This window comes from Polypterus senegalus, chromosome 9, assembly GCF_016835505.1.
Source record: "Polypterus senegalus isolate Bchr_013 chromosome 9, ASM1683550v1, whole genome shotgun sequence".
NCBI classification, from domain to species: Eukaryota; Metazoa; Chordata; class Cladistia; order Polypteriformes; family Polypteridae; genus Polypterus; species Polypterus senegalus.
In genome coordinates, this window is record NC_053162.1 from 994,144 (window position 1) to 1,009,337 (window position 15,194).

The 15,194-nt window shown below is 44.1% G+C and overlaps 1 protein-coding gene across 1 annotated transcript in view; it reads left to right on the forward strand.

The window, feature by feature from the left end:
• med27 (mediator complex subunit 27) overlaps nt 1–15,194 on the forward strand; it is a 170,669-nt gene that overhangs the window by 8,791 nt on the left and 146,684 nt on the right. Inside the window, exon 2 of the mRNA XM_039762576.1 lies at nt 7,531–7,675. Within this exon, the coding sequence (XP_039618510.1) occupies nt 7,531–7,675 (145 nt within the window). The remainder of the gene's footprint in view (nt 1–7,530; nt 7,676–15,194) is intronic.

Genomic DNA, 15,194 nt, shown 5'->3' on the forward strand with positions numbered 1-15,194 from the left:
AGGGGTAAAAAGCTTGGCGAGCGCTGTTCTAAAGCCTTAATTTAGGAGTAGGCGGCATGGCAACAGTCAGTGTTGCAGTGTAATTAAAGATTCTGAGCCGTATGTTGTGTTGGCTGGGATTGGCTCCAGCAGACCCCCGTGACCCTGTAGTTACGATAAAGTGGGTTGGGTAATGGATGGATGTTGTGTGCGTCTGTACTTTCAGACTGAGCCAAGTATTTTTTTTACCAATAAACAAATGGCGTACTAATGACTTGTGCACACAGGGTGACCTCTTATCTGTCGTCATGTTTGTTAACGCACTGCTACTCGTATCGATTGGACTGCAGGCGTTAAACTCACGTGAACCCATAACAGTGCGGCTTCTGTCTTTGTCTGTCGCTCCCTCGCCTGCTCACGGACTCCACCGCTGCTGCGAAGCAAGCACAGGATGAGACGCGGCTTCTTTCCGTCCTACTGACGCACCAGTCGGGGTGAAGCACACAGCAGTCTGGGCTCAGTTCACTTGCTACATGCAGTACAATACGTGTACCAGTCCACACAAAGACAAGGCCTTTAAAACCCGAATACCCCAACGTAGAATGACATTTCCAATTTTCTCTCGCATGCTCCTGTTGTATTTTACATTTAAATGTCCTTGCAGGTTTCCTCCTTATTTTTAGTTTTGCTGGTAAAACCTGAACTGAGCAGTTGCTGTACCAGGATGTGATGCATCAGTATGCCTGTAGAGTTGGCACAGGATTGTGGGGGACATCCGGGCCTTACTCAGTCTCCTGAGGAAGTAGGAAGTTGTTGGGCTTTCTTGACTACTGCCGCAGGGTGACTGATCAGAGAGGGTGACTCCGATCAACCTAAAGCTGCCGACCTGCTCCACAGCCTCACCTCCGATGTAGATGTAGATGTGGCTGAGCTCGGTTGTCTGTTTGCGGAAATCCACAATCAGTTTTGCTAACGTTGAGGGGGAGGTTGTTGTCCTGACCTCCACCCTGATCAGACCAATTACAGTGGTATCGTCGGCAAACTTGAGGATGGCGTTCGAGCTGTACTTAGCTACGCAGTCATGGGTGTCGAGAGATTAAAGCAGGGGGCTCAGCATGCTGCCCTGTGCGGTGCCAGTGTTGATGGTGATGATGGAGGAGGTTTTTCCACCAATATGCACTTGCTGAGGTCTGCCGGTGAGGAAGTCCAGTACCCAGTTGCACAGTGAAGTGCTAAGCCCCAAATCCAGGAGTTTAGCAACGAGCTGGGATGGAATGACGGTGTTAAATGCAGAGCTTATAGTCCACAAACCGCAGCCTGGCATGACAGTTCTTGTTCTCCAGATGAGACAGGGTGGTGTGAAGTGTTATGGAGATGGCATCCTCAGTGGACCTGTTGCAACGGTAGGCAAACTGGAGGGGGTCCAGACTGTCGGGGCTGATGTCCTCTCAAAGCACTTCATGGCTATGGCAGTAAGTGCTGCTGGGCGGTAATCATTAGGGCAGTCTGCTTTATTTTTCTTTAGGACATTGATGATGGCTGTGGGGACAGATGAGACTCTCAGAGATGTGTTAAAAATATCCATAAAGGCAGCAGCTAGCTGGTCGCAACATGTTTTTAAAAAGCGACCCGAGACTCTGTCTGGGCTGGGTGCTTTGCGGATGCCGAGTCGGGGAAAAAAGTCTTCCTCACGTCATCCTCTGAGAGCCTCGGGCTGGAGTCTTGCAGCGCTGCAGGGGGTCGCACGGGCCTGTCTGTGTTAGCGAGCTCGAAGTGAACGAAAAACACGTTCAACTCATCCGGGAGTGAAGCGGTGGTAGCTGTTTGTAGTCTGTGATCAGCTGAATACCCTGCCACATCCGACAAGCGTCTGCTGTGCTGTTAAACTGAGGGTCCAGTTTGTGGGTGTACTGGCGCTTTGTGTATTTAATGGCGCTTCAGGGATCATACCTGCTCTTTTTGTATGCCTGGGTTTCTCCGGAGTGAAATGCACTGCTGCGCTCACAGATCTGCCTGCGTACTTCAGCACACATCCAAGGCTTCAGGTTGGGAAATACGCATACAGACTTTGTGATGACGCAGTCATCCACACATTTCCCGATGAAGCCACAAATCCAAGAAAATGTTCGTGCTTGTCAGGAAGCAGCAAGGCTACCCTGCTGAACAAGTGTCCATGTGACGTCGAGTCCTTTAATTCTTAATTGTTTACTAAGTAAAATAAAAAATGGGAGCTGCAATGTGGGACACAAACTCGCCCCCAGTGACGCTCTTTAACAATAAAAAAAAAAAAAAAAGTCTGAACTCCGTCTCTGGAATTCCTGCTGAAGATGTGCCTCCCTTTCTATTTCTAGAGCACCCAAATGATGGAGCTCAAAGTGCTTTACAAGACGAGGAAAGAAAAGTTTATAAAAATAACATTAGGCCAAGAATAAAGTAAGGTCTGATGGCCTGGGAGGACAGAAAAAAGAACAAAATCTGCAGGGGCACCAAGGCCATGAGACCACCCAGTCCCCCTAACATAAATGATCTCAATCGGTCCTCATGGTTTTCAGGCTTCACGTGAACGATGATGCTGGTCATGTGGACATCCGGCCTTCAATCCATCGATGTAGGGTCTGCGTGGTGTCCTGACCTGGTAGGTGGTGGTGGCGCGCGTCACCACCACAGAGAACAGGACAAAGAGCAGCAGAGAAAGCAGACCCTCTGCCATTCCTCACCAAGCACAACACAACTCTTCGGATTGCTGATCTTGGTTTATTACTCCATTTTCCTCAGTGTACTGTAAAGTCCTGTCTTCAGTCTCGCCAAATGTCTGACTGCCTGCCTGCCTGCCTGCCTGCTCGCTCGCTCTCCGTTTACAGCAGCAGAGTGACGCGTGCGACTCTTTAACATTACTGTACGTTCTTTGAAAAGCAGCTTCCAGAAAATGTGTTTTGAGCTTGGCTGGTTTACCAATTACTGATGGAGTCCTTTGGGGTGGAAATCGCCCGATCTCGGTCAGTAGCTGGTTCATTGGAGCACCGCTAGTGTGCAGGACAGGCCGGGCTTCTTCCCATGGCTGGGGTTTAAATGCTTGGTTTGTGTCTTTGTCGTATATTTTCAGTTTATTTGTGCAGTAAACCATCTTCTGTAGATCTGAAGAACAGCAACTCCATCGTTGGCGTTTGCCTGAGTATTCAAGCCCTACACACGACTACTTTGTCGAGAGCCCTTTTGCTGCAGTAAGAGCCTTCATTCTTTTGGGTTTGTCACTATGTCCCTGTTTTCTGATTCTTCCTCGGTCTACTTGGCAGAATTTCAATAGATCCTCACAGTTGATGGTAGGGCTGTTCGATATAACGATATATATCGGATGACAATATGAAAACGTCTATCGCTGCACATTACGCTATCGTTTGTTTTTTGTGGTGTCGCAAAATAAACTGTTTACGGCAATATTTTTTTTCATTGTTTTGATGGCCACCACGTGGATGCAGACACACTAGCATGACTGATGAAGACGAGGCAACACCAGGTAGCTCCACACAGAAGGACCTTGTTCCTAAACGAGGGGCTACCTCTGTAGTATGGAGATGGTTTGGATTTGAAGAGTCTGACACGGACCAGAAAACGGTACTGTGCAAATTATGCTGCAAACCGATCGCTACCACAGACTCCAACACGACAAACCTCTTCTACCACCTCCGCAAAAAGCACGTGAGCGAGCATGCAGAGAGTTTACAACTGAGAGGCAGGCCACGTAGGATATTACAGTTGTAAAGGTACTATTTAAACGAGCATGTTAAAAGCTTGGAAGATTAATTGCTACCAAAACAATTTGCTTAAGGCATAATTTTCCCTGCAGCGTTTGCTGTCAGCGTTAATCTTGTTAAAATTACGTTACGCCACAACTGCATTAACGGAAATCTCCGTTAACGAGTTACGCGGATCACCCGTGCTTGGGGCTGGACGGCATCAACACGCTAGCGCCGCCCAGTCCCACGCACGGGCGATCAGCTGTAACTCATTAACGGAGATTTGCCACACTACGATATGCAAATTAACATTTTACTAGAATGTAGCCAAAAAAATATTATATTTAATACTATATATTTAATATATTTTTGTCGTAAGCCTTATTGCTGCTACAGTTTGAAGTACAAGGTTTACATTTGGTTTTGACAGTTAATGTGAGACTTGTATTTATTTTGTTTAAAGGGTTTATTGGCCGTATATAGTTTAGTTGTTAGTGCTTTGATCCTTTTATATTTAATATATGTTGTGAGAGTTATTGCTGCTACACTTCACATTTTGTTTATGTCAGGCATTTTATAAAGCAGTATTTTATATTGGGCCTTTAGTAATTTGTTTTGGAAAAGTGTTTTATATTTGATACATTAACATTTTATGTTTACATTCTAAGTCAAACATTTGCTCAAATGTTCTAAATAAAAGAACAGAAATAATTACAGGTCGAGTACTTCTCATTTTTCATTTTTTTAATGTAAATGAAAAAAAAAGGAGTGGTGATTATATAAACTATTCACTGAATACAAAGAAAATGTACTATATTGTGATATCGGGATATGAAATGAAATATCGGGATATAAGATTTTGCTCATATCGCACAGCCCTAGTTGATGGGATGGCGACTTGGGACAGCAGTTTTTAAATGGTGCCACATATCCTCAATAGGGTTAAGATCAGGGCTTTGAGGTGGCCATTCCAAAACGTTCACCTTTCTGTTTTTGAGCCATTCCAGTGTTGCTTCGGCCTTCTGCTTTTGGTCATTGTCACCTTGAGAGATGAATCTTTTCCTGAGCCACAGTTGGCTCACAGCAGCCTGTGACAAGTTCACCAGCAATATCGTGTGGCATTTGTGTCCATCCATTGTCCCCTCAACTTTGACGAGGTTTGCAGTCCCAGCACATGAAAAGCATCCCCGTAGCAGGATGCTGTCACCACCGTATTTCAGGGTAGATGTGGCGTTTCCTGAGGCCTGGCCAGTGTTAGTTTTACGCCACACTTACCTCTTTGAAGTTTGGCCAAAAAGTTCTGTTATGGTCTCATCTGACCATAATACCTTCTCTCATGTCTTAACTGGGTCTTTCTCATGCTTTGTAACATTTGTGCGTTTACATGGACCTTCTTAAGGAATGGCTTCTTTCTTGCTACTCTCCTGTAGGGGCCTGCTTGTATAATGGAGTGCCCTTGAAATTGTGGACCCCTGCAGCTTCACTGCCGACGTCCGAGAGGGATGGTTGGGTTTTTAGTGGCCTCTGTCACCTATCAATGTCATGTTCTGGTGTTTAGTTTTGAGGGACAGCCTGTTCTGGGTAAGAGCTGTGCTGCTGTGATGAACCTTCCACTTTCTGATGATGGATCCAGCAGTGGGACATTCAAATAGTTTGGGTATTACCGTGTGGTCACGTGGGCACAATAGAGAGAGAGGTTAAGGAGCACACGCTGATACAGCGCATTGCCGCACCCACATAGAATATAAAAAGGCCGTCTGCTTCATGGTTACTGTCTCAGGGGGCATTAGCATATTGGAATCTCTTGGACCAATAGCGGGAGTTTTCCGCATTCAACTTATACGAGTGACTTTATAAAATACCAGTAATTATACAGTAAAATCAACTCCCGACTTATCTGCGAGTATATATGGTAATCCAAACTCTAACTTTGGAGTTGTTGTTCTTCAGATAAATATCTATAGAAAATGGATTATTTGGACTTTTGAAAATTTATTGTTACAACATAAGAGTTCACTTTTAAAATACTGAATGGGTAAAAATGTGCACAAATCAGGATGACTTTCAAAGGGATCGAATACCATCATACGCCGCTGTATAGTGTTACTGCTTCTTTTGTTTATGATTTGCAGTATTCTTTGTTTAGTGATCTTATTGTCTGTCTGTCTATTAATCTATCATAGTGCCTTTCATATCTCTCTCTCTCTCTATAGCTATCCATCTGTCTGTCTATTACAATGCCTTTTATATATCTCTTATCATATAATGTCCTTCCTCTCTCTCTCTCTCTCTATCTCTGTCTGTCTGTCTATCTTTATGTCTGTCCGTCTCTCTCTCTGTCTGTCTGTCTGTGTGTCCCTGTGTCTGTGTCTCTGTCTGTCTCTCTCTCTCTCTGTCTGTCTCTCTCTCTCTCTCTCTCTCTCTCTCTCTCTCCCTCTCTCTCTGTCTGTCTTTCTGTCTGTCTCTCTCTCTCTGTCTGTCTCTGTCTCTCTCTCTCTCTCTGTCTGTGTGTCTCTCTCTGTCTGTGTGTCTCTCTCACTGTCTGTCCGTCTCTCTCTCTCTCTCACTGTCTGTCCGTCTCTCTCTCTGTCTGTCTGTCTGTCTGTCTGTCTGTCTCTCTCTCTCTCTCTCTGTCTGTCTGTCTCTGTGTCTCTGTCTGTCTCTCGCTCTTTCTCTGTCTCTGTGTCTGTCTGTCTGTCTCTCTCTTTCTCTCTGTCTGCGTCTGTGTCTCTCTCTCCCTCTCTCTCTCACTGTCTGTCCGTCTCTCTCTCTGTCTGTGTCTGTCTGTCTCTCTCTTTCTCTCTCTCTCTCTCTCTGTCTGTCTGTCTGTCTCTCTGTCATATATTATTTGTCCTTTTGAGTCCAAGTTTTTATATTTCTGCCGCTGTATGCGCCTGCTGTATATTTTTTCCCTTTGGGATTAATGAAGTTAATGTAATGTGTAACCCCCTTCACCGCTGCCTGCCCTAGTATGGTGTGAGAAGCAGAACACAAAGCTTGAGGGCAAGAATGGGACAATGACAATGGCATCCTGTTAGCAGACAGGACAGGCGAGTGTTTGCTGCACCTTTGAAGCCCCAGCTGTCTAAGCAGCAGCAGCAGCCGTCGTCACCTACATTGGCATAAAAGATGGAGTAAAACGCTGAGCCTTTGTGGAGGGACAGTGCTGTCTGTGCGACCTTCCAGTGCTCATCCTGGAGACCCCAAAAGTAAGATTTTGAGTTGCTGTAATTTGACTCATTTCCGTGTAAACGTGTACCCCTTTCTGATTCTTTATTCAAAACATTTTACCAAATTTCCTGGAGCCAAAGGCATGTTAAACATCAGGTTGAGATTTCAAGCTCCCTAAAGGCCCGCTCTCCACCTCACTACCTGGCCACTTATTTGTTGGCGTGTAGATAAACCTCCTAACGTTTGTTTGACGTTTGCCCCTAGACGGGTTTCCAAGTGTGTCTCTATGCTCTGTTTGAAGAAACTTTTCACGTTGATTTGTGATTTCTGTCTCACTTGGTGTGTAAACCTGAGCATTATGGAGAGGCCCGTCTGTCCGTCCGTCCATCCATCGGTTTTCCAACCTGCTTATCCTTAGCAGAGTCACAGGGAAGCTGGAGCCCCTCCCAGAAAGCATTGAGCACAAGGCAGGAACAATCCCTGGACAGGATGCCATCTTATCGCCAGTCTTGAATTTAAATAAAGGTTGAGTGTGTTCCATAAGATTGCTGTACAGTTTTGGTAGGTTTACCCTGATTATGCAAATTAATTTCAGTTTGCTTTTAATTATATTAAAAAAAAATCATTTTTTTTTTCCTCCTTTTAGTGAGCTGGAACGTCTCAGCAACCTTGTGGGCCGACCTTCTGAGAGCCATCCTCTGCATAATAGTGGATTACTGAGCCTCGATCCTGTGCAGGACAAGACGCCCCTCTACAGCCAACTTCTTCAGGCCTACAAGTGGTCCAATAAGGTGTGTGGCGCTCCCTGGGCAGACGTCTCTGTCTCGTTTGGTCCTGTGCTTTGCTTTTCATTGCTGTTCACTAATTCCGGGGTTTGCACTGTTTATCGGTCCTCATCTCCTGCTTTATGCTTTCAGTCTTTAAAACAAAAACAAGGTTGGTGTGATTTGTTTAGTAAGGAAAAGGGCTTTCTTTATATTGTGAAGCTAAAAGGGAGTACAGTTAATTACACCGTGTACCATCCAGTGCCATGCAGCTTTGTGGCACCGCGTCACACTGACTGCATATGGCTGCTTTACATTCAGAAAACATTCGCCGCCAGTTCTGATTGTTGCTAATTGAATAAAATGGTGCGCCATTAAGAGGAAACAGCAACTCGGGTTTTTGCTTTAGACGTGTTTTAACCAGTTGTGCAGTAATAGAATTGCATTTTCTGGTGGTGTGCAAGCAGGGTAGGCCGTTAACCAGCCATTAGCAAACTGCTTTCTGTGGCTTGTCGTGAGTGCCATTTGACGTCTCTAGGGAAGTCACATGTGTAGTAGCATGAGGTGTTAAAGATAAAAGGGGTGAAGGATAACGCGCTGGCACTTGTTGTTGCAAATGAAAATAAATCGGGTGCCAGTCTCAGCACTGCGAGTTCAAAGAAGCTCCAATATGTCACGAGCGGGACACTTAGGACATGATGGGGGTCACATTGACAGGACAGTCATTTGTTTTCTCCAGCTTACATTAACTTTGCTGAAGATTCTTTGGCAACCTAACAACCCGTGTGACCACTCATCTGGACCTAACGCTCATTGACGTGTGGGTAGAAAAGGAAAGCCTCTGGAGATCTGAAATGGTCTTTCTCCTGTGGAAGTGCCATCTCCCTGATCTCCGTCTAGTCGAAAATGGAGTGGAGTGGCAAGGGTGAGCTGCAGGATTTTATCATATTATCGTAGATTGGTGTACCCTGGTGCACCCAAACTTGGCATACTTATTCAGAAGGGCACACAGACACAACCAGTCCAGGTGACCACTGATTAAGCCTGTCACTCCACATGGGACCCTACCAGCTCTGGCTTGAGTGATCCACATGGGTGTCTTCAAATACCACCTAGACAGTGAAGGCCTACACACCTTGGCTACTGCCGCTTTAACAAGAGTGTGCCACTCACGATTGGAGGGGTCCGTCCTCAGCCGCCAACCATGTCTGTTTGTCCACAGTAGGCGCCCTGTCTTCCCTGCTTTAATTCAGTGTCTTAAGTGGGGCAAAAGAAATTCTAAATAAAAGCAGGATTTATTCAAATCGAATATTGAGCATCAAAAAATATAATTCAAAGTAAATAATAGAAAATATAAATAAATAGCAATGCACTCATAAAATGACACCCGCTTGTTTGAAAATCAAAAAGCTTGAACAATGCGTTGTTAGGATATGGAAGCTGAAGACCATCCATGTCAGGAGGAGAAGCTTTTCCTCTTTGAGGCTTGTGTTGACTTGGAAGTGCGGCTGATGCCCGGGCAGTGTCTTCCATGTCCATGGTGGTCTCTGTCTCTCTCTCGCTGTCTCACACCTTTAGGCCGTCCGTCCGTCCTTTAAGTCACGTTGGCTTTGTAATCCGATGTGAACAGCTTGTCCCAGAAGCTTTGATGGTAACGATACGTGTAGGCACCTTGTCTTGTCAGGCTCGTTTACTTGCAGTATGCGCTGGCCGATTCCCTCGGGGTGGATTTGTGTTCCATCTGCTGCTTGACTTCCAGACTGCCCTACCATTCTAACCTACGATTGTTAATGCAAGTTTTATGCAAAGATAGCACAAAAGATACACGTGCATAGGCTCAGACGAATCAACACCTTAAACAACATCTCACGGCGTCGCTCTCTTTGAAACATCTGTAAGCAAAGATGGAGAGCTGAGGTTGTCAAAGCTCATGTGAGCCTAAACTGCAGCACAGAGCGGTTCGTGTCGTGGCCTTCCAGACAAAATGTCTGCCCTCCCAGGATGGCAGGTTTGGCTCTCCAGGACATTTCTAATATAAGAAATATGGGCAGATATTAAACTGCGCGCTTGACGTGTTCAGGGATATACGTGCTGCTTTATTTTCTTTGTTTGCATTGATTCATCTCAATTTGCTGGCATTCCGTGTTATACTTCTTTTCTTCATTTGTCTTATTTGCCTCTCATCAGTTTATGTTTATGTGAAGAGAAAATGAAGAAATTTAAAGTTGTTCTCTTTGTACAGGTTTCAATATGAAAATGCGCTTTTCTTTTTCATTTCAATTATTGCAGTAATTAAAGATTCACTTGTCATAGCAAAATGTGAGAGAGATGTGTTTAAAATTGTATGTGTGTGTATAATTTATATGTATATGAATGCGGTGTTTTCTGAACGAAGATTTTTAGTGAAGCAGTATTTAGTTGTATGAAATTAAATCCATCCATTATCCAACCTGCTATATCCTAACTACAGGATCACAGGGGTCTGCTGGAGCCAATCCCAGCCAACACAGGGGGCAAGGCAGGAAACAAACCCTGATCAACTGTGAAAAACTGGCTGTGCACAAATGTGGGTCCCCTTGTCATTGTGCTGATTTGAATGGCTGTCACCGCTCAATGCTGATGACTTGGTTGATGAGCTCGTTAAGCCTTGAACTTCACAGACAGGAGTGTCCAGTCATGAGTGGTCAAAGGTATTTAAGGTGGTCAATCGCAAGTTGTGCTTTCTTCCCTTTGACTCTCCTCTGAAGATGTGACAGACAGCATGGGATCCTCAAAGCGACTCTCAAAAGACCTGAAAACAAAGATTGTTGAGTCTCCTGGTTTAGGGGAAGGCTACAAAAAGCCATCTCAGAGGTTTAAACCGTCAGTTTCAAGTGTCAGGAATGGAATCAGGAAATGGAAGGCCACAGGCACAGTTGATGTTAAACCAACTCAGCAGGTCTGGCAGGCCAAGAAAAATACAGGAGTGGGATATGAGCAGGATTGTGAGAATGGATACAGACAACCACAGATCACCTCCAAAGACCTGCAAGAACATCTCGCTGCAGATGGTGTATCTGGACATTGTTAGACAATTCAGCGCATCTGTATGGCAGGGTGATGAGAAAGAAGCCCTTTCTGCACTCACACCACAAACAGAGTCGCTTGTTGTATCAGATGCTCATGTGGACAAGTCAGAGTCATTAAGAACAAAGTACTTTGGACTGATGAGACACAAATGGAGTTATTTGGTCAAAACAAAAAGCGCTTTGCATGGCGGAAGAAGAACACTGCAGTCCAAGAGAAACACCTGCTACCTCCTGTCAAATTTGGTGGAGGTCCCATCATACTGTGGGGCTGTGTGGCCAGTTCAGGGACTGGGGCCTTGTACACTCATCACAGGCTATAGGAGGACAGCGTCTAGAGGCTCAACTAAGTACTGATGTCATATCTCTGTCAGGGTGCCCAGATTTATGCACCTGTCCAATATTAATATGCATATTGCTTATTTTCTGTTAATCCAATCAACTTAATGTCACTGCTGAAATCCTACTGTGTCCATAAGGCATGTCGTATATTAAAAGGAAGTTGCTACTTTTAAAGCTCAGCCAATGAAAAACAAAAATCCAAAGAATTAAGAGGGGTTCCCAAACTTTTTCATACGACTGTATGCAATATATATGACAACACATGACTTTATGTGATGCGGAAGGAGTCCGATCGTCTGGTTGTAGCACAGGGAGTAAAGTCTCTGCCCCGGGCTCGTTTGTGGATCGTCCTTCCTGTAAGAGAGCACAGAGATGGGTTAGTGCACTGGCTTTTCACGCCCACGCCATGCCACTCGCGCATGTGTGACAATATATACACACACACACACACACACACACTAGGGGGGCAACTCCCCCTGGCACCTTCAACGCCAAACACCCACTTGCAGCCATTAATATTAGTAATATTAATTCTGTAAATGTACAAAAGAAAGATTATTTATTGGAGTCAAAATCACAAAATTCTATAAATATGTAAAAGAACATGAAATGAGAATAAAATATTTGTGATGTTACTGCTTGGAGTAAACTGAGGTCCACTATGCTCGATGAGTATTTATAAGAGACTAAATAAATGATCCATTCATTCTAACTGACATTCTTATAGATAAAAGCTGTTTTTTAAAAAAAATATTTATTTAAATAACAGGAAAAATCATGTGAAAACTAAAGTGACATGCAATGGGTCATTGTAGCTCAACCAAGTCTGAAAAGAATGATACCAAACATATATACGTAGGTTTTAAAATAAGCCCGATATAAAGCGTGTCAAAAAATGTGACCTAAAAAGTCACATCAAATCTTTGCACTTTTAGGCTTAGGGTTATACACGCATACATAGGCACACTTTAAAGTGATCAGGTGTCCTTGCCCTTGCCCAGGTGTAATGTTGTCTGGCGCCCACAGGAGCCTGGGAATGTCCATTGAACAAAAGCAAATGGCTGGCATAAGTAAAAAACATCACGTGGTATAGGTTCATGCGTAATGCCATTCGGTATCTACAACAGAGCAGGAGTGTCTGACAAAGAAAGAGAGATATAAGGCAGATCCAGTGAACAGAGAGGTTCAGAAGTTCATGATGTGACGTACTATTGTACCATTAAGGTTTCACTATGCTAATATATATCGTAATAAACCACAACAACAGTAAAGAGTTGGGGACACCACCTGGTGACCCCATGTAATTACAGGCAATACAACAAACAGTACAAAAATCGGAGTAACGTCCTTTCGGTCTGCGACGTGATTTACTCAAGATGGCAGTGTCTGTGATATTTTTGTGATCCCAGCAGGAAGGGGTGTGTCCAGGAGGGCGATTAGCGGAAGTGACATTAATGGTGGAATGGCTGCCAGTCTTCTGTTCTGTGGTCGGTGGGTAGTTGCCATCAGTAGAGCCCTTAAGCTGCCTCCTGTGCACATGTGCATGACAACAAATCTGTATTGCTCGCTCATCAATAAAAGCCTTCTTTCCTGTTAAGTTAAAAAGCTGAAATGTGGCAGGAGTGTACATCTAGGTATCCACTAAGGACATTTCTATATATCAGCATTTAGGGGTAAACATCCCCCACCCAATAGAAAAACTAAATACCCCCAAAATTTCAACAAATGCCTTGATGGTTTTCATCTGTCTGCCACACTACTTGGTCGCCTATTCTATGTGTTTATGGATTACTGTGTAATGAAAAACTTTTTAACGTTTGTGTGAAATTTTCCCTTCACAAGTTCCCAGCTGTGTCCCCGTGTTCTTGATGATCTCGTTTTAAAGTCACCATCTCAATCCACTGGACTAATTCCCTTCTGATTTTAAACACTTCAGTAAGGTCTGTTATTAATCTTCTTTTGCTTAAACAGTAGAGGCTCAGCTCTTTTAATCTTTATTCATAACTCATCCCCTGTGGCCCCCTGTAATCAGCCTAGTCGCTCTTCTCTGGACCTTTTCTCACGCTGCTATGTCCTTTTTGTCCAAAACTGCACCCAGGACTCCAGATGAGGCTTCACCAGTATGTTATAAAGCAATTGATGCAACAGAAGTGATCGACAGGCCATGTGAATAGCACCAGTGACCAATAGGGTGACCACTTGACTGAAGACGGGGCGTTGGCCTGGACAGCGAAAAAGAGACACGATCATCTAGTAAAATGGAAAGAGAAAGTTTGGCACATCTCAAAGGTTAGCAAGTGCTGTTTGTTCTTTTTTTGCTGTTGATTACCAGCACTTTGAGATGTGTACCAGCGCTCATCTTGGTTATCTGTTCCATTCCATCAACTCCCCAGCCTCTGGTTATGGCTTTTTAATTGCAGTGCTTAAAACATGTAGGGGGAAAAGTCTGTCTTCGTGGTGCTTGACTTTATAATGGAGACGCCACAGAAGTTGACGCGCGAAGCGTATGCCCTTTGCTCCTCACTCATCATGTTAATTCATCAGTGAAGCACATTGGGTACCTGCACTTCACGCACTGCTTTGCATATCCATTCACATCTGTAAACTTCAAAGGGGGACTACATACAGCTGGCAAAAACAATGGAAAGAACTCCTGTACTTGAATGAAGAGCGTGAGCAAATGAAAATGATAAAATATCTAATAATGTACTCACAGGATTCCTATTGATTACCTGTTCAAAAATACACTTTGCTGTAAAGTTGTGACCATCGACAAAAGCCAAGTCACTAGAAAAGCTGGCATTGACCTACGTGGGGATGATTTCCTCCTGGACGATTTTGTGTGGTGTGTTCTAGAGTGAGCAGCTCCCATGACCTAATGATATTATTATTATTATTACTTATGATTTGACTGATGGCTTTACAGTAATCCCGCACTATATCGAGCTTCGCGGCTTCTCTCTATCGCGGGTTTAATATGTAAATATATATCGTGGAGTTTTTGCTGGTTCACGGGTTTCTGTGGACAGTGGGTCTTTTTACTTCCTGTACATGCTTCCTCAGTTGGTTTGCCCAGTTGATTTCATACAAGGGATGCTATTGGCGGATGGCTGAGAAACTACCCAATTGGAGCACGCGGTTAAGTTCCTGGGTGCTGATTGGCTCAGCGACTGAGCGCAGAATCAAATTCTGCTTTGTGTTAACCAGGAAATCTCGTCTCGCTCATTCAGCATCAACGTGTTTCACTGTGTAAAGAGTTAAGTTTCGTCAATGAGCTGCTCGATGCCCACTCCAAGACTCTGAGCGACGAAGATTTGGCTGAGATGACCAAGTCAGTGAGCGAGGAGGATAAGGACCAAGAGGACTCGGCATAGGAAGAAGACGCTGGCCTAACTCTCGAGCGTCTCACGACCATCCTACGAATGGAAAAAGATCTCCAGACATCGGTTAAAGAATGGGACCCGCAAATTATTCATTCTTTGCAATTTAGAAATGTTCTTGATGACGCCACAGAAGTGTATAAAAACCTCCTTACACAAATGTAAAAGCAGCGCCAGCAACTGCCCATCACGATGTTCCTTACCCGGAAAAACACCGCCTGGTACGTCTTCAGTGGAAAAAGAAACTCCAGACGACAACGGCGGTGCTACATAGTCGCCTGAAGAAGCTTCTTTAGAAGAAGAGCTGTACAGTAACGCGGTCCTTTGTTAAAATGAACAAGTCGTCGTGTCATTGTTGGCGAGTACCCATAACTCATTTTCTACGTACTTAGTACATGTACGTACGTTTAGTGTCACTGTACACACATTTACTGTTTATAATTTTTCTTGCATTGTACGTATTTAATGCTGGTGGCCTGTCTATCGTAATGGCTGTAACATGTGTGATATCGGAGACGCTCGAAATCTTTAAAATAATATTTAGGTTTTACTTTACATGAACAGTGTGTTACCTTAACATACGTCATTTCAACGAATCTTACCTAATATCTAAGAGAATATAAAGGGGTTTTGCTGTATAACTGTGCTGGAAATGTTTATAATGGCTTAAAATATATCAAAATAACCGTATAAACATATGGTTTTTACTTTGCGGATTTTCGCCTTTCGAGGAGGGATCACTGTATTTATCCAAGGCGA